A 21,670-nucleotide genomic window follows, 5' to 3' on the forward strand; every position below is an offset into this window, starting at 1 on the left:
CACGCACGCGACATCGTCGCACTCTACCGCGAGTGACCGCGGGCGAGCAACCACGAGCTCTATTCTGTAGTAGATCCGGAGTTTCCCCATTCCTATCCTTATTTTCGCTCTATAAAATCGAGGCTACTTCATCGTACTGCAAATGTTGTGGCTTCGTACTAAACAATCGCTTCCAACCCTAGATGGGATTCTGATTAGGAAAACCACAAAAATGTGTAAATATAATGTGCCTAAATGTTTCGTAGGTTAGATAGATCAATTCGGTCCCTTTAAACCCGTTCGGATTACTAACATTTGTGATTTTGCAGTACTAATAAACTATAATGTGATAGACGCTGTTACGTTGCCACAAATTGAGTTGATTGATCGGCATCGCGCCACAATTTTATATTGACAGTTTCAGAGTGGCAATAATGATGCACAGTGCTGTTTGTAATCAAGATTAAACTCACTTTGATTGTTTAAATGATTTTTTCACGTAGCTTTAAAAGACTACTTTGAGAAGAAAAAGCAATCTGCAATACTGGAAGTGCCACTGCTTTCCCAGATACCAGATGCCATAATCGTTTGGCATTATACAGCCAAACGTCGTTTGATGTCAAAAAAAATTAGAGTTTTTGGAAAATTATGCATAACAGTAATATTAAAGTTACTTTCAAAGACGGTAACCTTCTGCTTGGTTAACGAGAAGTAAGCATCTGAGAAGAATATACAAGCTTATAATCAGGTGACTTGGTTACGCTCAATTGGTGGAAATCCACCCATGTCTCGAACTTGTGAATCTGTTACACAAGGGGTGAAAAGTTATTTCTCAATAGAAAATACTGGACGTCGAGCTGTTTGCCTCATCAGGTTTTTAATTCGGTAAGATATTCTTCACATTCTGTGACTTCTCGGTAATCGTACGTTGCGTGATACTAATAATAAAGGCCAATAATTCTAGGTATTATTGTGGAAGTCCTAATGCTGAAGGAAAGTATCTCGCAGTACACAAACGTCCGCATAGACGAAGAGCCGTATATTAGGCTCAACAATGGATCAGATGGTAAAGTATTCATTTTAAACATGTATAAAGTAACTGGTAATACATCTTCTGGAGTCAGAACAGGAAATGTTCCATTCTTCTGAGCCCTACTGATTGTCTCTCCCTCCCTGAAATATTTGAGAAATTTTTAAAAAGAGATTTTGATTCAATGATCTAAAGACGATATCAAAGCCACCTTAGTGCACTAATAGTTATCCATTATTTGCATTGTTACAGCTTATGTAACAGAAACATCAGGTGCCACGGAAGCTTTGAATTACAAACATACCATTTATGAAGTTTATTTTGTGACTCCTATACTCTGCATCCATTGTAAGTATTGTCACGTTCACAGAAAGCTGCAGCTAGTTTAAAATATCAAATGATTATTCGGTCAACTACTCTCAACTGTCTCATTCTCTATATTCAAGGTAACGATTATATTTGGGGGACCGGAAAGGTGGGAGTCAAATGTAAAGGTAATTTACAATGTGATATTTCGATATATTGTTTACAACCCTGCATAAATTCGCGAAAAATAAGCATACGATCCTATTTTAGTCGTCTCATCCAAATCTAAATGTCGATCATTTTTTCTAGTTCACATAGGCACATAATTGTGGGATAATGAATATCAAACCGTAGAGTGCATGGCAATAGTCAGTTTAGAACTTGTATCATATCTCTGAATGTGTACCAATGGTGTACCTATGCATCCTAAAGAACTGACATTCTTTCACCTTATCTTATGTTGTCTCTTATGGTTACACTATGGCTGCGTACCTATGACAGCTTTAGAGTTCTGCAAGCATCACATATGTATTTATCATTTTATCTTTATTTATTATGTAATTGCGAGCAGAGGGTCCATTAAGATATGGCTATTGAGTCATATTTTGAGCTAGCTTGTAAACAATTCTTACAATGCCTTTTCATTGCACGTTTGTATCATTATTTGAAAGGCTGACCCTACAGCCCTGATTTTCTCTTTTCCCTCATCAATAGCAATAACCATCATTTAGATCAATAGGAAAGCCAAATTAATAAAAAAAAAACACCTCAATCACCCCTCATAAACTCCTAGAATACAGCCCAGAACAATCTCAAGTTGCCGAAGATGATTTTGAGCCACTTTTCAGACATTATAAACTAAGCCACCTAAAATTGACAAACGACGCCTTGAGTGATCATAAGAATGTACCGTGTGGAAAACATTTGAATTGTCGTCAGTCGAGTTAAAGAATACAGGGATACCTAGATGAACATTAGCATTGTTGCAAGTAATGAAAATTTCATCCTGGGGAACTCACATTCAAGGACATTACACGACTTATCAAAGTTCATCTGCTCTGAATTTTATGTACCGTAATTATTGTGGTATAGAATTATTACTACATCAGGTAGGCTACTGACCAGGGAATTCTGGAAAACCTGGTAATGTCACGAAATTCTGAAAATCTGGAATAGTCGGGGAAATGTCAGGGATTTTTGTAGAAAGTCGGGGAATCGTTTAATATATTTTTTTTTCATACAAATGCATCCCACAATTTCTTTAAACTTTAAATAAATTAGATCGAAGTCAAATTTTTTTTATCATTGCTGGAAGGTTCTCTTCAAACTTTGAATATTCTTAAATACTACCCTACAGACGATTGTGCGCGTCGCCTAAATGGGACAGTGTGACCCAAGTGACAGTTCGTAGGTCATTAAACAAGAAATATATGAAAAATACATATATTTTTATCAATTTGCTAGAAACAATTTATCGGAATTGGTCAGGGGAAGTTAAGATTTTTGTCTGGAAAACCTGGAAAAGTTGGGGAATTTTGTGATTGAGATTTAGTGGCCACCCCGTACGTTCAAAATTAGGGTGAATAAGCAACACCCTTCTGAGTGCACATGCAGAAATTCTTTCTGTGACAATTAATTTTTTCTCCCTAGTCGATTACGTTGGTAATCGAGAATTTCAGCCCGCAACATGCCGTCTGAGAGGTAAGGAGCGACGCGCTGAAATTTCCCATTGCCAAAGTAACTGTCGATGGAGAAATCTTAGTTGTCGCAGGATCAATTTCCGTACGTGTACCTAGATATTCTTCGATGAGGTCTCTTGAAACTAGCCAACGGAGCGTACACGATAGAATGGTGCAGGTCACACCCACAGGCCACACCGCATTTTCCCAATGGAGACAGGCGAAAATCGACTGATCTGAAATCAAATTACCTTAAACTGCTTTCACCGATTGTGTTTACGAGATCAACTCTCATCTTTGTCAAAACTTCGACTCTGGCTTGTTTCAACAGTTTTCAAAGCCTTACCCCAAATCCGTTGTAGATTAAAAAATTAGATTTTTAAGACTAGACTGATCAAACTGTATGTATGATTGTACAGTAATTGTTCATCCATGCTTTGGGCTTCCGGCTAACTTGTTTTCGGTCCGAAACAAAATGCGAGTTCGATTACTACATATATGAATTATGTGATATACTCCTGTCCTCATGTCACCTGCATGGCCAGTCATTGTCACATAATTCGTATAGAACGGAGCCAGATATGAGATAAGAGATGACCAACGTCTTAAAAAACCCGGTTCACGAAATTAAACTGAACTACGTCATTGCGTGGAGCAATGTGAATAGAGTAGTAGCACATTACCTACTTTACTACTACATTAGCTATTACTCTATTCACAATTGATCCATGCAAGGACGTTGTTCAGTTTAATTTTGTGAACCGGGTTGTTGGGGGCGTTGGTCATCTCGGTCATCTCTCAACTCATCCCTGATGGAGCTCGCATTTCGCTTCGGACCGAAAACAAGTTAGCTGGAATTTCAAGGCATTAAGAGCATGTAGCACCCCTCCCTCTACCGACCGAGCAAACTCATCCTTTTTCTTCCTATATTGAATAAACAAACTAACAAAAAGTGTTCAAATTTCAACGGTCCCAACCAGAAAACATTCCAACCAAGGAACGCTTGGCCGTGCACCCAGGTGATCGTGAGAGCATCTTTTTTTTACCAAATTATTGTAATTCCTAATTTTCGTCTAGCGATTTCGATGTTGCATGAAAACAGTCTCACGATGGCTCATTTTACTCCTCATTCTTTCCGAAATTGCGGAAAGTGTCTCAACTATACACTTATCGGCCCCTGAAATGTGGGGTTAGTGGACACGTGACAAAAAACCACACATTTTATTTTTGACGATTTCCGGATTATGAGTAATTGTCCTGAATACCGCTACGAAAGAGCGACGCACCGTCGAAATTTGAACCCTTTCCGTTCGTTTCTTTATTTAATATAGGTAAATAGGGTGAGTTTGATGTGTCGGTAAGGGTAGGAGTTCTACATAGTCGCAAAGGGTGCCCTAGTCGATTTTGACGTTATCGTATATATCTCCAAATATCGGAGTCCAGGTATCTCAAAAGCGAGAAAGGGCTCAACAGCCCCATTCTATTTACATTTCTGAAAAAAAAACACTCCAACGCATTTTCATTCGATGAAGAAATACCATGGTTTCTACCAAATGGCAATTGTAAATTCCTAGAATTCATACCATTTGTCACCCCTTCAATGGACATCACTGTCCGTACACGTTTTGTTGTGCGACACTGCGGTGTACTCCGACGTTCCGTTATCCCGTAGTTACTGAAAAATATCTGGTCATTATTTTCTTGTGATTATGCTCAATATTTTTATTCATTAAGCATTTATTCTAGCGAGCCAATTGGATCGGAACTGTAACGCGTTGCTACGTGATTTGGCTGCACATGTAAATATATACGTGTACAGGTGCATAAAGACTGGCATAAATTTAGGGGAAGCACAACTACCCTGGTGTGCACATATTTGATCGCTGATGATGAAAAAGCGCGGATGTGAGAAAGGAACTTTGCAGTATTCTGTAATTATCGACTTGACCTAACATGAAATAAGTAGGTGAAGCCGAGGAAACTGGCGCATTATCTTGTTGACAGAACCACGCCGTGTGCGGCCGCTGATCGAAATGCTCCTACGGTTCACGTATTACGTGCTACCATTCGGGCATCGTCGTGTCGCCTTTATCTAATCGGCTTTTCTACGTTATAACTGACGCTGCTTGCTACGCACCTCATGGAATTATCATACTTTATCCGTCTTTTGATTGGTTTAACAATTACAAGGGGAATTGCACTTGCTGCGTAGCGAAAGGAACCAGTTGAAAAAGCTGTAAACGAATGTCATTCAGTCATCCTTCCCACGTTTCCCTCCTATCCCAGCCTTGCTACCAGCTGGGCACGATTATACCCGAGCACGAGGCGACACTGACCGAGTCGCACGTTCTTGTTGTCTGATCGGCCGGCTGTCTATTGACTGAAGTTTTCGAACCGGCCGGTCTAGTTAAGGCCGTCTCGTCCTACACTGCGAGCCGTCGTTGTCGATTCTGTCGTGCCTGCACGCGCTTTTCATTCGCGCTCGAACATCTGTAACCCCTACACCGCTTATCTCGTGTGCACACGCGTTGTTCCATCCTCGACGCCATTCTATGCGTATGCATGTACAAGCATCCGCATACATACCTAGGTGGGCTGAAGTGAACGCAAACTCCCCTTCCCTCCATCCAATTCCATCCAACCTCGCATCTCTCCGCCCGTCCATCCTGCCTGACCTGCTCGTTGCGTTTATACTCCCTGGTTCTCGCATTCCCACTTCTATCAGTCCCTTCTTCCTCTCTCTGTCCCGTGTCTCTCGCCTCTGTTGGATATCAAACGCCCTCGGCCACGCGACTGGTTACCACTCAGCGCCTGTATAAATTTCGACATGATGAGCTGTTGAACTGTACGAATTTACACAAGAATCCTGCGCGGGTGTTACTATCCTTGATCTGTCTTTTACCGTGCATCTCTTTGGTTCTGTTATTATTCCTGAGACATAAAATTAATGTCGGACTCACCTCGAACGATAGACATGTTCGTATTATGCATATATATATATATATTCGTGTGCATGCCTGTACGCGGTTCACACATTGATTATAAATGTACATAATACGGCTTACACGGAATCGCCACGGAGCACCACGAACGTATGTAAAATTATACAAGAACCGCTCTCCCCCTTAATAAGGCAAGGAATGGAATACACATCAGTGCACACGATATTCTATAAAATAACTCACAAGCGGAAAAATAGAACTTTCAAGGAATCTATATCGAAGTCATTGTAACAACGGCAGTAACGACAGCAAGACCTGACAGTATAAATTGCCATCGAAAAAACTCCAACGATATACATACATATACTGCGATAACAGTCAAATATTGCCGATATTTGGCAAGGTCCGACGGAATGATGATCGTTGGGCGACACAAGTGAAGTGTGAGAAGGAAGTGCAAAATTATTAATCAACGCCTGGTTATACACACTCACCCATGTATACTTGGAGGAAACAATTGGTGTCGGATGCAAGTGTTGAATTGTGTCCATTTCCAAGAAGATTTTTCGTACGATGATATATACTTCTGAGCATAACGTTTGCTTGTATTGCGGAAGTATTTCCAAATGATTTATTCAGTTAAACAGCCACGATGATAGTGCACCAAAAGAGTATTATCTTTATTTCGTCCGGTGTAAGGTAAATTTCTCCATTGAATCACGCATAACTAGACTATTTGCCAAATGTTGACGGAAATTCAATCGATACTTATATTCATGCCAATTAACGACAAGAACTGTCTTCGTCGCTCTTACGATTCGTGTAGCATTGCGTTGATGAAATGAAAAACATGAAAAATATGAAAAGCAATAAAGGCACCTAAGTTGAGTTTCGCGATGAACCAAGTCAAAGGCACAACTGTCACCCAGTCGCATTCCGGGACTGTGACAAATGCATGCAATGAGGATGGTAACAACGATCAGGATGACGACGACGAAGACGGTAATAATCTGGCAAACAGCAGTCCTAGTCTCTTGGTGAACGAACTCAAGTCCACACCGGTAAGGTCCAGGCTTCTTACGGTTGATGCAGACAATTATATGTTGCGTCAAGGTCCCAGGGACCATCATCTAGGTAGTGATACAATTATTGAGAATGGTGGCAACCTAAAAATATGTTCACGAATGTTCGGCAACTCAAATGGTGAGAATGTGCTGAATAAATCGTTACACTCCCATGGATATGCCAATCTTAAGCTGTCTCCAACCACTAGAAACCCACAAATTGAGTCAGAGTCCTTGCCAACCTACGACGTCCAGGCGTGTTATGCCACGACATGTTTTAATTCTGGAGATGGTGATAAAGATGACAAGGCAAATACTGTTACTAACACAGCTACCCAGTTCAATAGTCATAACGATGAAATCCCGTTTGTCCTACCTGGTTCAGGTAGAGTCAGCTGTGCTCGCCCTCTGTCTTTTCACCGTGTTGTATGCTGGTGCAATAGTTTAGAGGATGTGTCGAAAGCGCAATGCCGAAAAATGGACAATGACGAATCAGATGTGTCGATAAAGGGATCGAGAACGTTGGACTATCCTAGTGCTAGTAATAACAGTAATATCAGCAGTAATAATAGCATTAAAGGTAGCGGTGCAGTGCGTAGTCATACTTCAATTAATAACAGTTGCAATAAAAAGGGACTATTCAAGGTATCCGCTAATGTGACAAATCTTTGTTGTTGTATGTGCGGTTCTTTGTGCCCAACAGAGTGCCACGCATGTTTTCATCTTGTCTGCGCCGAGTACAACGAACAACATCTATGTCAATGGATAGACAAGGATCCAGCACGTTCTGGCACTACGTATGATAAGGAAAAGGTACGGGTACTACCTTGAAGTGCAATTTTGATCTTTCTCATTCAGGCTTGTAGTGTTGACGAAGCTTACTCGCAAATTTACTTTCTGTTGTAGCCGGTCAACGAGTGGACTGCCTCGAATGTGGTTGAATGGATGTCAGCCTTGAACCTTTATCGTTACGCAGACGTCTTCAAGTCCAAGGATATCAAAGGAAGTGACTTGTTCCACTTGGACCGGGATAAGCTTGTGGTAAGCAGCAATCGGCCCTTTTCAAAATTTTACTAATCTCATGTCTCATACTGACGAATTTACTGCAAACTGCGAAAGTGTTTTGTATTATGTACTATGAACTTCCCTTTTTAGAATATGGGAATAAAAGATGAGTTTCACCAGAAGAATATATTGCTGTGTATCGAAGAATTGTGTCATTCTGTACCTCAAAATTCAACTCCGACTGCTAATATACAACAAACGACGCCCGGAGAAACGACCCAGAATACCCTAGGTGCGACATCACCCTCAACGATAACACAAAGCGGAATTCGTCATTCCCTCGTACCTCGTAGCTTCAGTGTCCTCGAAAGATGTGTCAAATGTAATAAATATCTGCGTGGACTGCTGCATCAAGGCTTCTTTTGTCAAGGTACATAAATTTTTAATTTTCATGAGACCTACGTTTTGATATAATTTAACAATCATCTCTGAAATAATCATGTTGACATTTTCCAATTCATATGTGCTGCAGGCATCTACATACATAGGTGATTTCTGACCGATTCAAGGCCACTGGTATCATCTGCCACAATCTATTTAACCAGCGTAGCAGATGACATGGGTTACCTGAATTCGGTCGGAATCCACCACTGTATTTTACTGAATACAGTCTGGGACAGCTGTGGAATAAATAATTGTGAAATATTTTCCCCCACAGCGTGTGGACTGGTTGCTCACAGAACATGTTCTGCTACTGGGTTACCATCTGATTGCTTACCACCGGACAGTGATTCTCACCTTACCAACTTCAATACAGGTGACCAAATGTTTCTAACCTCATAGATTTAGTGCCGAACACCTACGTTTGCATATCTATAACAACCATCCACCCGGATTTTCTTTTTCAGTCTTTGGTCTAGCATTGTGCTCACAATTTGATACAACAACGCACACAGCACCGATCTTGGTCGAGAGGTGCACCCATGTACTTGAGGATCATGCTTTAACTGACAATACTCTGGATTTATACAAAGTTTATCAAAGTACACCTCCTAACGAGCAAATGCTTGAACTTCGCCAAAAGATAATTGACGGTGAGAATTTATCTACTTACGAATCTGTACATTCTGTATCAATAAGTACACTTAAAGTAGCAGAACTTACTAACGGTTGGCTTTATCGTTCGCATGGTTTGGAATTGTACAGTTGTAACTAAAGTGGTGGGTAGTCCACTACCACACGTAGCCAGAAGAACAGGGGACGGTACTGGCCGCTGTACGGTCAATAACGAAGTATTAGTATAAATAGTAACTATCTCTTATAGGATGGCAAATTGTAGCCAAACCTATGCTAATATCTTACAAAGTTTGCCACGGCCTATCGCTGTTCGCATTGACAGTCATTGGCGGTTTCGATAAACATAACAGCACTGCTTGTGGTGATTGGTGACATGCGCTTAACTCTTCAATCTGATGCACGTAAAGAATATGATTAACATATACTTCACGCCATGCCATGTTTTGGCATTTTCAGATGGATACACGCGTGTGCGTGCATCAATTTTTCATCCAATGATATCTCAAGAATGAATGAACGCATTTGGATGATTTTGGTTTCATTCAACGGGGCTTTTTTCAACTCGAAACTGATTAGATTTTGGATCCATTTGGTCCAGTAGTTTTCGAAATATTAGATTAAAAAAAAAAATCAGCTATGGAATATTTCATTCATTAATGTTTACGAGGAGGCATACGACAATGTCACAAAGCTGTTCATAACGTGAAGTAAGAACCGAGTCCCATACAAATATCTCAAAAGACGGTTTCTAAAAATGTATCCAAAAATTGCTATTATTGAAGACTTGAAAGAACCTCGTTACAACGGAGGGTTTACCTCAACTAGATCTTGAAGTTTATACAACTAGTACAAAGATCAAATGAGGCATTGTTTCTCAACTTCTTATTTCGGTCTCACAAAGCTAATTCTGTCAGTTATTCCGCGTCATCAACACGATTAGTCAATATTTCACATGACAGAATATTGGAAGCTGATATAGTCGACACGAAATTTTGAACATTGTAATTTAATCTTATTGTAAATAAGCTAGTAAACATGTGTGTGCATAATATTACATTTTTTCACAGATGTGAGCAATGTAAATCTGTCAAACTACAGTCCTCAGTGCGTCGCAAGTTCACTTAAGAAATTTTTGCGAGAACTACCAGATCCTGTAATACCCGTACAGTGGTATGATACTTTTTTGGAAGCTTCCAGTGAGTATTTACTTTGATATATGCTTCTGGTTAAAGAGTAAGGCAGTCTTAGGTGAAGGTATAGCCAAATAAGTTTTGTCTAAACATAATTTGCATACGCCTACTCCTTGTCAATTTTGATTTCTACTTGCGAAGAAACAAATTAAATGTATAGTTATTTAATTATGACTTGTAATACGTATGAATCCACCAGAAAATCGGGACAGAGGTCATATTGTTGGGTGGGGGTAAGAAATTAGTAAAACCGAAAATCAGAATGGCCAGAATTCCGAATTTAATAAACTCGAATAACTAATATGAGAGAACAGATACTATCAAAAATTTTAAGTCCCGAATAGTGCCCAATAAAAAGCTGCAGTTTACCTAAAATGTATTTAGTAGAGGGCTCTATTATCCGAACCCACTTACTTCAGAAAACGTTAATCCAAGAATTCAGAGATGCAGAATTTAATAATGTATAGAGTCAATATTCTAGAGAACGAATTTGTAGAAAGTTTCATATTCTCAATGGTCCAAATATTATAAAAATAAAAGTTAGAACTTCATCATCTAGAAACGGCGGAAATCAGATATCCAGAATGTAGAAGGGTCATTATTCAGAATTGTAAAATTTAGAAAGATCAGTATTCCGAAAGTAACCGTATATATGGCTTACCCCCAGAATTTCACATTCTGAGTCTATCCAACAAATCTATTTTGACTTATAAAATGTTTTATATACAGAATCATACAAATTTTTTACTCAATACTTAACAAAGAAGAAAGAACGCAATGCAAATGGACAATTTTGAGTTGTTGAAGCTGTTGGGTTAAGGGCGTTGCCTAGCTAGAAAGCGCGGGCTACTCCGCTTCCCGCGTTAACCGTGGCGAGAGAGAGAGTAAAGAAACAAGTGAGACGGAGCAGCCGAGCTGTCGCCGGAGTGGGGCGGGTGACGCGGGCTAGCCTCTTCCACCCCATCACGGGCATTCGGTTTCAAATACTTTTAAACAGCCCAGTGTGTCGTGCTCGGTATGATGCAGCACCTGATGAATAATAGAAAAAAAAAAGTAGACTCCTTTCAGATTCCACTTGAAAAATTTACTAGTAATACAGAATTTAATAAGGAACCCGAAACTATTTTTTTTATAATTCAAAAACTTGTCATTAATGAGGTAAAAATCGTAAAACATTTGAATAGTTTATAAAAATTGGGGTTTTCAATAATGTTTAACATTACATTTTTTTTTATGAAAGCTTATTCGTTCACCTTCCGAGTGCACTGTAAATGATGTCTTCACGTCAAATAGAACCGGATATATGCGCGCTCTTTTTGCATCAAAATTGAATGATTGTCTTGTAACTTTCGAAAACAAACATAATTCGGACGAACACCAAAATGCGTATCGATTCTTTTTACCTTTATTTCATGTGAAAAAGAGTATGAATAGATTGAAAAAATACCAGGTCATTTTTTGATTGACGTGACGTAGAATTCCCCATACGTATGTTGATATAGATATACATTCTTAATATTTTAACGAAAATTATATTCACCGGCGTCCGTATTTCTACGCAATGCGATCACGTGACTGGTAATAGTCTAATAGCCGGTATTCATAGTCAGGTTCGATTTGCAGGACTGTCTTGAGTCAGCTCAAAGCATAGCTTGATCGGCTGAGAGCTGTTCCTAATACAGTCTCGAAAATAATATGTAACTATTTATGAATACCGGCCAGACGTCGTCACAGGTCGTTTCAAATTGAAAATTGCAACGAATAGCTGTTAGCAAATTCATGATATAACAACGAAAATATCATTAATCTCCTAGGTCTCACCATATGGAGATTGCTATCAAACAGAGACCCACCTAACCCGTCCCTACCTCCCAACCATGACCGGGTTTGCACCAAACAAATACAAAATGATAAAAAATAATATAAAATGATGAAAGTGAAATCAAACTCGTTTAAACTTAATAAACATAATCACGAAATCTGTATGAAAAGGATCTCATAGAAATTAAATTGAAACAGTATAAGTGAAACATGACAGTAATCTTGATCGAGAAAATTGATATCATAACAAGACATCGAGCATTGTATACATTATATGGCTAAATAAATTCTATAGAAAGCGCAAACTATGGAAAGTAGTACGTCATTGTTGCAAAAATTAATTATCAGTTATCATCTATTTAAAGTAAAATGTACGCTTCTTTTTTTGTAGAGCATTCAATTTCCTACAAATATCTGTCTTTCGATTTTTTTCACGACGCTTTGTTAGCTAGTTATAAAAACTAGAAGAAGCAAACATTTATCCTATGTTATTCTTATGGAAAATCGAAAAGTGCTATGCGCCACCCCTTAATATTAATATTAAAATCTTAAATTTCAACTAGTGTCTTTGTATACCTGAATGAAACTTTTGAACCTGTTTCGAAAGGAAAAAAAAAAATTTTTTTTTCTGAATCACCCTATACACGCAGTTTGGTGAGACTGCAGTAAGTATTCCTGGAATGAATAATCAGATATATAATTATAACGATATGACTAGCAAATTTTTGGCATAGTAATACATATAACTAACTAAGCATAAATCACAGAAGTATTACACGTAAGCTATGTACAAAGCTATTGTATTTATGTACATATGTATATATATTTATATTACAGTTTTTTGTCGTCTGTCGGTCGTGAATTTACTGTTTCTTACGCGCGGCCTTCTGGGCTTCGATGATTTGAGAGGGGGTTCGCGGATTGAAAGTTGTCGGGCGCGTCTAGAATCTACGATCTCGGGTAACAAACAAAAGTGAAACAAATCTGCTAATTTATTCTCCATTTTTTCGGTCCAGAATTTATCGTCACGTTTTATTTTATCAAAAATCAATCCCTTTGGCGTCCAAACTATAAAATAGCACCACTTCCTATTCGTAATGTGTAGAAGACCTTGGACCTGATACATGTAATTATGAGAAAGCTCTAACTTGCCTTTTCCACCGATTATTTTCGTCTCAAATATTTATTCTGTATCCCAAAAATCTATCGAGCGAGCGTAGCGAGTGAGCAAAATTTTTAAATGTTCAAGCAAAATCCCACAAAAAGTACTGATATCCCCAAAAAGCACCTCTGGTGCAAAAACCTTTCGCCAAGTATATTAATGTGACAGCTACTCACAAAACAGCCACCTACAAAACTGTCATCAAATCAGATACTACTGCCAAGTATAATTTATTTAGAAACTAATGATGATTTTGATATACTATAACAAATAATGACAAAAAAAAAAAAAATTGAAATCAAAATTGAAATTGAAAAAAAACAATAAATTTTATTGAAAAAAAAAAAATTGGAGGTAGTGGTACTTGGCGGGCCTTTTGAAAACAAGCACAAGAAAATACAAGTCGAGCTATATCAATGTTGTTGTAATGGCAATATAAACATGGGCTCACCAAGTACCTCGTACTCTAATTTTTTTTTTTTTTTAATCAAAATTTTTTTTTTTTTTTTGTCATCATTAGTTATAGTATATCAAAATCATCATTAGTTTCTAAATAAATTATATTTGGCAGTAGTATCTGATTTGATGACAGTTTTGTAGGTGGCTGTTTTGTAAGTAATGTGTGCATGTATGATTACCCCAGAATTACGTCAAGTTTATTTCTAAAAACAAAACGCGCGTATTTTAGTGGCCTAATACGTACGCGCCGTATTTACTTTGTATGGTAAATTTTTCCAGATACCTTGTAACTTTACCTTGGATACTTAGGTAGTCACAATAAGTGATAAGAATATTCCTTATGATCGACAAAGTGTAAACACTAATGCAAATTGCCGAATAGTGATTTCGATCATTTAACCTGAACACATAACAAATTGATGACATATTTTAGCGACTAATGCAAACCGGGCTAGTACCACACGTCACAATGCATTCCAGTTTATATTTTCGTATGTATAAAAGACTTGAGAATGAATCTATACTGCTAGAATGAACAGCAATATCGGCTCTTGAAAGTACCTTCTTACAATTAGATTAAAGCCCTGCGATTGTTCGTACTCAAGTGTTTGAATCTCGAAGTCGGAGAGAATGCGACATCAATCATATAAATAAGTCGATTTACCTCATTTTTTCCTGAAATTTAGCCAAAATCTTTTTGCCGGGTCGTTTCTTCTTCTTCAAAGACAGGTTCCTTCTCTTCTTAGCCATCGCGGGAATAAATACTGGTTCGAAAGAATAAAAAACACGGTAGAAAAACACAAGCAAATATAAAAGCGCGGAACACTACCCACGTGCCGAGCGACGAGGATTCGAACGAGGGGAATTGTAATGGGTAGTAACACTGTCCGCTGTGTCTCACTTCAAAGATAACGTACTTTCAAGTACGTTTTTCGCTAATCTGAAAGCGAAATCGAAAATTCGGCAAAACAGGCGACACAGATCTCTTCTTTATCTTCAAAATGACCCCCTAAGAACCTAATTATCTTCAAAAATGAGGAAATGAGAAGGAAAATCGTGAGTCTCTGTTCGCGCGCGCTCTTCGAGGCATAGGCAACGCCCTTAAGCCTTTAGAGTGTGGCAAACGATGTGCCTGTTTTTATCTGCTGACTTATAAACTTATATTTCTTGGCTTCTTATATGACAAGAGTTATTGACTCTTCTGATATATTACGATTCTTCATTCTGGCGATTCTGATATACTGCAATTCTATATTCTGAACCTTCTATGAAATTAGTATTCGGAGTTCTAACCGTTCTGATTCTCGATCCTTCGCTTTTATGAATTCGAATAGATGGATATTCTACTTTATGATCCATCTGAAGATTATTTATTTATGTTTGTGAGCAATCGCATTTGCCTCATTCTGCTAATGGCCATACCGAATTTTCACCAGTTGTGTATTCTAAATTCTTTAACTTCAAATTTCGATACTTTTATATTCTATTTCTATTATTTGTGGCTTAATGAAGAATCACCACTTTGTTCTTTCGTAATTGTGAGTTTTCGATATATTTATGTTCGGTATTCTGACCATTCTTATTTTTACTCGCACCCCATATTGTTTTATCTTACTTTTTTTCAAGCTGCACATACTGAGCTATACTGACACTGGAAAATGTGCCAACGATTTACTTTTGTGCAGAAACAGCATTCTCAGAGACATAACTTCTTTGCAAATTGATTGGTATCTATATCGTCGTCTTACTCTGTTATGCGTGCCGATGTCAAGGTATCGTATAGCATTGGCAAAAAGTCACTCTATGAAAGTTATAACGTCACATTCATGTAAATTCTCATAAAATGAAATTGAATTGGAATAAAATGGAATATTAGGTTAGTGTCACCTTAGAAATGGGTCAAAAAAGATCAGGATACCAACAGTGGTCACTGGCAGCCATCTCTCACAGCGTGGAGCAAGCATGCTATTTGTAGTTTACAGGCATCAATATTTCCTTCGTCGCAGCATCTATTTTGGATGCACACCTAACCAAACCCATGCCACCTGTTATGTGTACCGAACCCAATGAATTTTATGACTGTTACAGAACTTCGAAATGATGAACAGTGTACCAAGTGCCTTTTCAAATTAGTCGATGAACTTCCGGAACATCACAAGAGCACGCTTCGTCATCTAATGCTACACTTCTGTCGTATATGTCGATTACAACATGCCCGAGGCTACAGAGAACCACCGACAATTCTCATTCAAGTTCTTTGTCACATATTTCTACGTCCGCCATGGGAGCGCATCATGTGAGTATAAGAAAAATTAATCTGTTCACCTGATGCCATCAGAGGGTTCAGAGTATTGAATACCATCCGTTTCACTTACGGGTGGTGCGCTTTCCAGTCGGATTTAGGGATTAAAATTTGGATTCATGTGCATGTGATGTTTTCATAAAAACACTAATCGTTTTTGGGTTCTAGAATAATTCTTTGTTTGTGCTCTATAACACACTGATGTCAAACAGCCAAATGGATGCTCCTTAAATTAATGCCATTGTAAATTTCTGTGTAAAAATTAATTCTCTAAAACTACTCGGGACACTTTTGTTCGGGGTTGAAATAAACACACTTTGGAAGTTTCGTCGAAATTAAAGATGTTGACGTTCAACTATCGACCAATCTGACATAGAATGACCTCGAATCATTTCTATGTGCTTCCGTGAAACAAGATGATTTACATGTGATATTGCAAATACCTCTAGCATTCTCAAGATGTTTGCCCGGAAGTAAAGATATGTAACTGTTCTATTTCCATTTTTTTATATTAAGTATTTGTTTAGGTGTAGAAAACAGAAGTACTACGAAAAAAACGACATGTTTCCCTGCCAAGAAGCTAACGCTCCTGTATGCAGGCTTGATTTACTTACAGTTCACGTATTGCCAACTGTGCTAACCAAGTTGAACATTCCGATGAGATTATTATTTACTTTTAATATTTAAGATTTGGATAATTTAAGCATTTCCTTAACTGATAATAGCACCATAGATGTCCTATGACATTCCAATGTGTTCAATTGTACTTCCAGTCAAGTCGTTCATAATACGGAAGCCCACATTCGCATTATGGAGTTATTGTTGCTTCACGGGGACTGGGGTGAAAAACTACCAGAATTCGCGAGTGCACCCCAATTACCTCCCCGCAAGGTATCAAGGCCACAGTTTCCTGTTGTCGATCAATTTTCTACAATTATGATGAACGATGACGATTGCTGTATGACTGGTAACGAAAAGTCGTTAACCGATAGCAATGGCAAAGATCAGGTTCAACCGCAACAGCAGCAGCATCGGTAAACATTTTTGACTGGTCCAATCTGATACAATTGTTTTCCTCGCTAAAGCGGAATATCCGGGTATTCAATGTTTGCTCAATACTACTCATTTTGTACAATTAGGCCTCGCAATCTTCAGGAAGCCGAATGGTACTGGGGCGACATAACGAGAGACGAAGTCAACGAACGACTGACAGACTCACCGGACGGCACATTTTTAGTACGCAATGCCTCGTCAAACGATGGGGAATACACGCTCACACTGCGGAAGGGTGGAGCAAACAAGCTCATCAAGATTTGTCACCGCAACGGCAAATATGGTTTCTCGGAGCCTTTCAATTTTCAATCAGTAGTCGAATTAGTCGACCATTATCGAAACTGCTCCTTAGCTCAATACAACTCGACATTGAACATTAAACTTCTCTACCCTGTATCAAGGTTTCAACAGGTGAGTAAGGCCAACGGTGCATTCATTTATCCGGCATTACGAATGAAATATACAGTATCCCAAATGTTGCTTAGTAAAATTTAATAAGAACTGAAATGCATGATGTTCAGTGGATACTCGTTAAACTTGAATAGAAAAACGGACAAACAATCATTTTTACCATTTATTGACTAGATTTACATTATTCGTAATATGCTTGATGACAGGACGACGATATTGGTGGCATGACGGACATGAAAAATGTGATCCAAAAATTTATCGAACTGGATAGAGAGTTAAGCCAGGCGATGAAACAACACGAAGATTGCTCAGAATTGTACTTACGGACGTCACATGAAGTGCAACTCAAACGACAGGCTCTAGATGCATTCACGGAAGCCATAAAAATGTTTGAGGATCAAATGAGGCTGCAGGAAAGATTTCAAAAGGAAGCTCAACCCCATGAAATTATGACGTGAGTAATAACCATATGTGTAACTTGATACTTGAACTGACACACAATGTACACTCGTCACAAAAATTGACAGCCCGCCTGTTTTTCTGTGAAAAAATCGTGTTATTTCAAAGTACCATAACTTTGCGGAAAATGTAGGTAGACCGTTGAGTAAGAATGCATTTTAAACCTTGAAAAGTCTACCTTAAATCACGTTGCCAACATCTGATCTACATCTAATCATTTCGAATTATTTTTGACGTGACAACGTCTTATAAATCGATGAACACCGGCTGCACGCACGAAAAAGTGTCACGTTCCGCCTGAGCCTGAGCGTGCAAGCGAGAGCGCGGAACAAGCGATAGAGAGGCACGATCGGCCCAAGCGTCGGCTTGTATACATGTGTCTCTCTTCTCGCGTGACGTCAGAGCTAGCAATTCGAATAGTTCTGCTATTTGAACGCCGCCACGCGAGCTTCTTCGAGAACTTACGTGTTTTGTGTTTATTTCTAAAATTTAATAAGATTTAATTGATTTCCTTCATAATTTTCAGTCGGATTTCATTTTTATCACCTCAATTAACTGTTTTTCTCAAAACAGCGGCATAATTTAAGTAAAAAAATATTTGAATTAACGAGTGTAAATAAATGTTAATTTATCGAAAAATTATAATTTTCAATTAACTCCTTCTTTGTATTATACAAAATAATGATAATTCAGTGATAATAATTCAATTCAATTCATAAAAGTATGCAATTTTTCATCAAGGTTTCTTTATGACGTTATCACTTAGAACTATCGTCCGTAAACCGACTTTACGGACAACCATTTTTTCTATTATTAACGAAGTTAAACTATTTCGAAGCAAGTTGTAACAAATTGGTTCGGTTCGACTTCTAAGTACTGTTCAGGATGAGAATTTTTTTTATTTTCTTTCCTCTGAATGTTGAAAAGCTTAGGAATTTTCCTTATAAAATCCTTTTTTATAAAACGTGCATCAAAAGTCCCTTTTTTGCTGCCTGTGAAGCCTGTGAGAAGTAGTGCGTTTTATAAGGGTATGGGCTGCGCATGCACACATGATCGACTATAGTCACTTTTATACCCACTAGTTACTTTTTTGCACGCTTCACAGGCACCAGAGGGACGCTTTCTGTACTCTTTACAAACAGTAGTATGTGACACTCGTGTGAAGAAGCAAACTATTAACAAAAGTTACAAAGTCAGCAGCATTCGGCTTCAGCTTGTGCAGCCAACTTCGTAACTTTTGTCAAATGTCCGCTTTCTTGCACTAGTATTACAAAGTTCTATTTCGAAACTTTCTCTACGGTTTTTCTTTGTCGAGTTATAGGGTATCGAACAAACTATAACAGACCATGCAGTTTTCCTTTCAAGTTTGATTTCGCCCAAAAAACGACTTTGTAAATCTATCAATTGAAATTTGAAGTTTGATTCAAAACAGCTTGCATAATAACTGTGATCTGGTTGGCCCCTCATACAATTTTGAAGATTAAAGGATTTCATTTTTAACACTTCCGCTAAGATTTTTTTTACCTTATCTAATCTTAAACATGATCGAGTGCTTTTAATTCACCTGCGGCAACACGAACAGCAGTTGTCCAATGTCACGTAAACTCTTTAAGCTAGCCAAGCAAGCCAGCTCCAGAAGCCCCTGTGGTAGAGCTGGGATAACCAATAGTAATAAATCATAAGCTACAAGCCTATTTTTGTTTCTGCCACAGAGTGAAATGATTAAACTTTACCATCAGGCAGGCCAGTCTAGTTTGCAACTCCTTCTCCAATATACTCTTATACAGAATTGCATTGGTACGTCAACAGGTTGTATTTTGAAAATGATAATAATTTCATATGTACAAGAGGATGTGCTTAAATTTGGCCTTTTGCACATCTTTGCAAAAATCGATTGATATTATTTGCTACAATTATACCCTGTTTAAGTTTTCAAAAAGTTTCGGCCCAGCTCCGCTGAAGTTCTAGTCAAGTAGTCAAACGTGAATAGTGAAATAAGTTTGAATGTAATCTACATTTACAGCCTGACTACAAATGCTGAGGTATTGAAGCAGCGGCTGATATCTTTGGAAGAAAGCAAAGAGCAACTGGATGATAGCTTGCAGCAACAAATTGCATACCATAGAACTCTGGAGCGTGAAATGCACCAACTTAAACCAGAAGTAATTCAACTCAAACGGCAGAAAGAGAAACATCAACTGTAAGTGCAATATCTTAGACATCTGTCTTCCCTACATGTTATACAAACATAAAATCTGTGAAAACATAGAGTCAGGATCACAATGATCCTCTCCTACTTGAACTACCTTTATCACTTGGTGTTAATGAAGAGTATGGTCATTTCCTCCTACAGATGGTTAAAGAAGAACGGTATGAAACAGCAACGAATCAATCAGCTGGCATCCAATTATTCATTGGCAAATGCAGCCGTCGTCGAAGATTTACAGGAGTCAGACTTGGAGGTGCACGCAGATGAGAAAACGTGGTTGTTTCCTGAAATGACGCGAACCAATGCCGATCATTTCTTGGCTGGTAAACCAGATGGGACGTTCCTTGTTCGAAGATCCACCACCGGACAATACGCTCTATCTATCATGTGAATAACTTGCCGTCATGTTTCTTTTTTCCCTCTTGTTATTCATGGTAGCGATATTTATTGCCAATTTATCAGTATCATGTTAATACTTGTAAAACATTTTCAGGTGCAACGGCACGGTGAATCATTGCATAATATATGCCACCGAACGAGGATTTGGATTTGCTGAACCCTACAATATTCATGAATCATTGAAACATCTTGTACTGCACTATGCTCAGAATTCTCTTGAGGAACACAATGAAAGTTTAAAGACGACGCTGGTCTACCCAGTGTTCGCTCCGCCAACTGCCCTGAGTCGGCTTCAAGCACACATGCAGGTATAAAGTCATACACTGTATCTCGATTGGCCTTTTTACGGTGAACGTAGAGGGTGTAAACTATGACTATGAGATATCAATTTACGACAAACATGTATGGCACATGAAACACACTGTTTGGTTTTGTTTATTGTGATTGCCAATGCCCGGTCAAGTCCACAGACTTGAATTTGCTGTACCTAATTCAACTGCGGAATTTTTGTACTTGAAGCGATGGACCTAGCTACGTCCGTCGACATTTAATAGAACAACAATCTGAACTATTTTCTGTACGACTATCCAACAAAACTGATCTGCGCGAGTTTTCACTTTTGTTATATTAACAATAGCGCAGAATTACGCACCTTTCAGGTGCAGGGAAATCTGCCCCCAGTAAAATGTCATACGTATGATGCGAAGCAAACTGATTACCTTGTACATATTCGGCGAAATTTTGAACCTGTACGAAACTGCGCTGTTTGACAGTGTGTGCCGAAGTCCCGAAATCGTGATCCTTAGCTTATCACAGCTTCATTGAATGCTCAAAGACTGTTGAATTACGAAATAATGGTGTATACTTGTATGCCAAACTACTCGGTGTTATCAATAAACCCATTTTGTTTATTAGTGAAACATATTGACACGGCTGCCCGAATGATCGATAGACTTCTTTTCATTTTGCCCAATTGTCAACTATATATATGTATATAGGTATGTTTTGGGCAAAATTGGGTAAAATGAAAAGAAGACTAGCGATCATTCGGGCAGCCGTGTCAATATGTAATTTTTTTGTACAAGATCAATTCGATCTTCACGTATAAAAAAATTAATGGGTA

General features: G+C 38.4%; 2 protein-coding genes across 7 annotated transcripts; one reads left to right on the plus strand and one right to left on the minus strand.

The window, feature by feature from the left end:
• The first annotated feature begins 30 nt into the window (after positions 1 to 30).
• Positions 31 to 21,458, plus strand: LOC124306415 (phosphatidylinositol 3-kinase regulatory subunit alpha). Of its 4 annotated transcripts, XM_046767106.1 has the most exons (17): positions 31 to 864; positions 944 to 1,045; positions 1,262 to 1,357; positions 1,456 to 1,503; positions 7,704 to 7,813; positions 7,907 to 8,041; positions 8,156 to 8,435; positions 8,724 to 8,822; positions 8,914 to 9,099; positions 10,150 to 10,278; positions 15,803 to 16,010; positions 16,790 to 17,050; positions 17,156 to 17,480; positions 17,687 to 17,934; positions 19,963 to 20,139; positions 20,293 to 20,535; positions 20,642 to 21,458. In XM_046767106.1, exons 2-17 carry the CDS (start codon positions 964 to 966, stop codon positions 20,859 to 20,861), a joined length of 2,847 nt encoding a protein of 948 aa, XP_046623062.1. In that variant the 5' UTR covers positions 31 to 864; positions 944 to 963; the 3' UTR covers positions 20,862 to 21,458. The 4 variants fall into 4 exon arrangements, 3 of the variants coding, with proteins under 3 accessions (XP_046623062.1, XP_046623060.1, XP_046623061.1); XM_046767104.1 differs by lacking the exons at positions 31 to 864; positions 944 to 1,045; positions 1,262 to 1,357; positions 1,456 to 1,503 and having other exon boundaries at positions 5,822 to 7,813; XM_046767105.1 differs by lacking the exons at positions 31 to 864; positions 944 to 1,045; positions 1,262 to 1,357; positions 1,456 to 1,503; positions 10,150 to 10,278 and having other exon boundaries at positions 5,822 to 7,813.
• LOC124306418 (uncharacterized) lies at positions 2,100 to 6,364 on the minus strand. Of its 3 annotated transcripts, XR_006908607.1 has the most exons (4): positions 6,298 to 6,364; positions 5,581 to 5,805; positions 4,578 to 4,669; positions 2,100 to 3,230 (listed from the first exon to the last, which is right to left on the minus strand). XR_006908607.1 is itself a non-coding variant. In XM_046767110.1 (3 exons), the coding sequence occupies exons 1-3, from the start codon at positions 5,619 to 5,621 to the stop codon at positions 2,962 to 2,964; spliced, it is 402 nt and encodes a 133-aa protein (XP_046623066.1). In that variant the 5' UTR covers positions 5,622 to 5,697; the 3' UTR covers positions 2,104 to 2,961. The 3 variants fall into 3 exon arrangements, 1 of the variants encoding a protein (XP_046623066.1); XM_046767110.1 differs by lacking the exon at positions 6,298 to 6,364 and having other exon boundaries at positions 2,104 to 3,230; positions 5,581 to 5,697; XR_006908606.1 differs by lacking the exons at positions 5,581 to 5,805; positions 6,298 to 6,364 and adding an exon at positions 5,132 to 5,406 and having other exon boundaries at positions 2,105 to 3,230.
• Positions 21,459 to 21,670: the final 212 nt, after the last annotated feature.

This window comes from Neodiprion virginianus, chromosome 5 (genome assembly GCF_021901495.1).
Source record: "Neodiprion virginianus isolate iyNeoVirg1 chromosome 5, iyNeoVirg1.1, whole genome shotgun sequence".
Classification (NCBI taxonomy): Eukaryota; Metazoa; Arthropoda; class Insecta; order Hymenoptera; family Diprionidae; genus Neodiprion; species Neodiprion virginianus.

Coding starts and splice junctions, on each gene's coding strand:
- LOC124306415 (XM_046767104.1), top strand. CDS start 6,833: ATGAACCAAGTCAAAGGCACAACTGTCACCCAGTCGCATTCCGGGACT. Junction 8,436..8,723: donor TCAAGGCTTCTTTTGTCAAG/GTACATAAATTT, acceptor TTTCCCCCACAG/CGTGTGGACTGGTTGCTCAC. Junction 20,140..20,292: donor CAGAAAGAGAAACATCAACT/GTAAGTGCAATA, acceptor TTCCTCCTACAG/ATGGTTAAAGAAGAACGGTA.
- LOC124306418 (XM_046767110.1), bottom strand. CDS start 5,621: ATGGAGGGAAGGGGAGTTTGCGTTCACTTCAGCCCACCTAG. Junction 4,670..5,580: donor GTTCACTTCAGCCCACCTAG/GTATGTATGCGG, acceptor GATATTTTTCAG/TAACTACGGGATAACGGAAC. Junction 3,231..4,577: donor CATTGAAGGGGTGACAAATG/GTATGAATTCTA, acceptor ATTTGATTTCAG/ATCAGTCGATTTTCGCCTGT.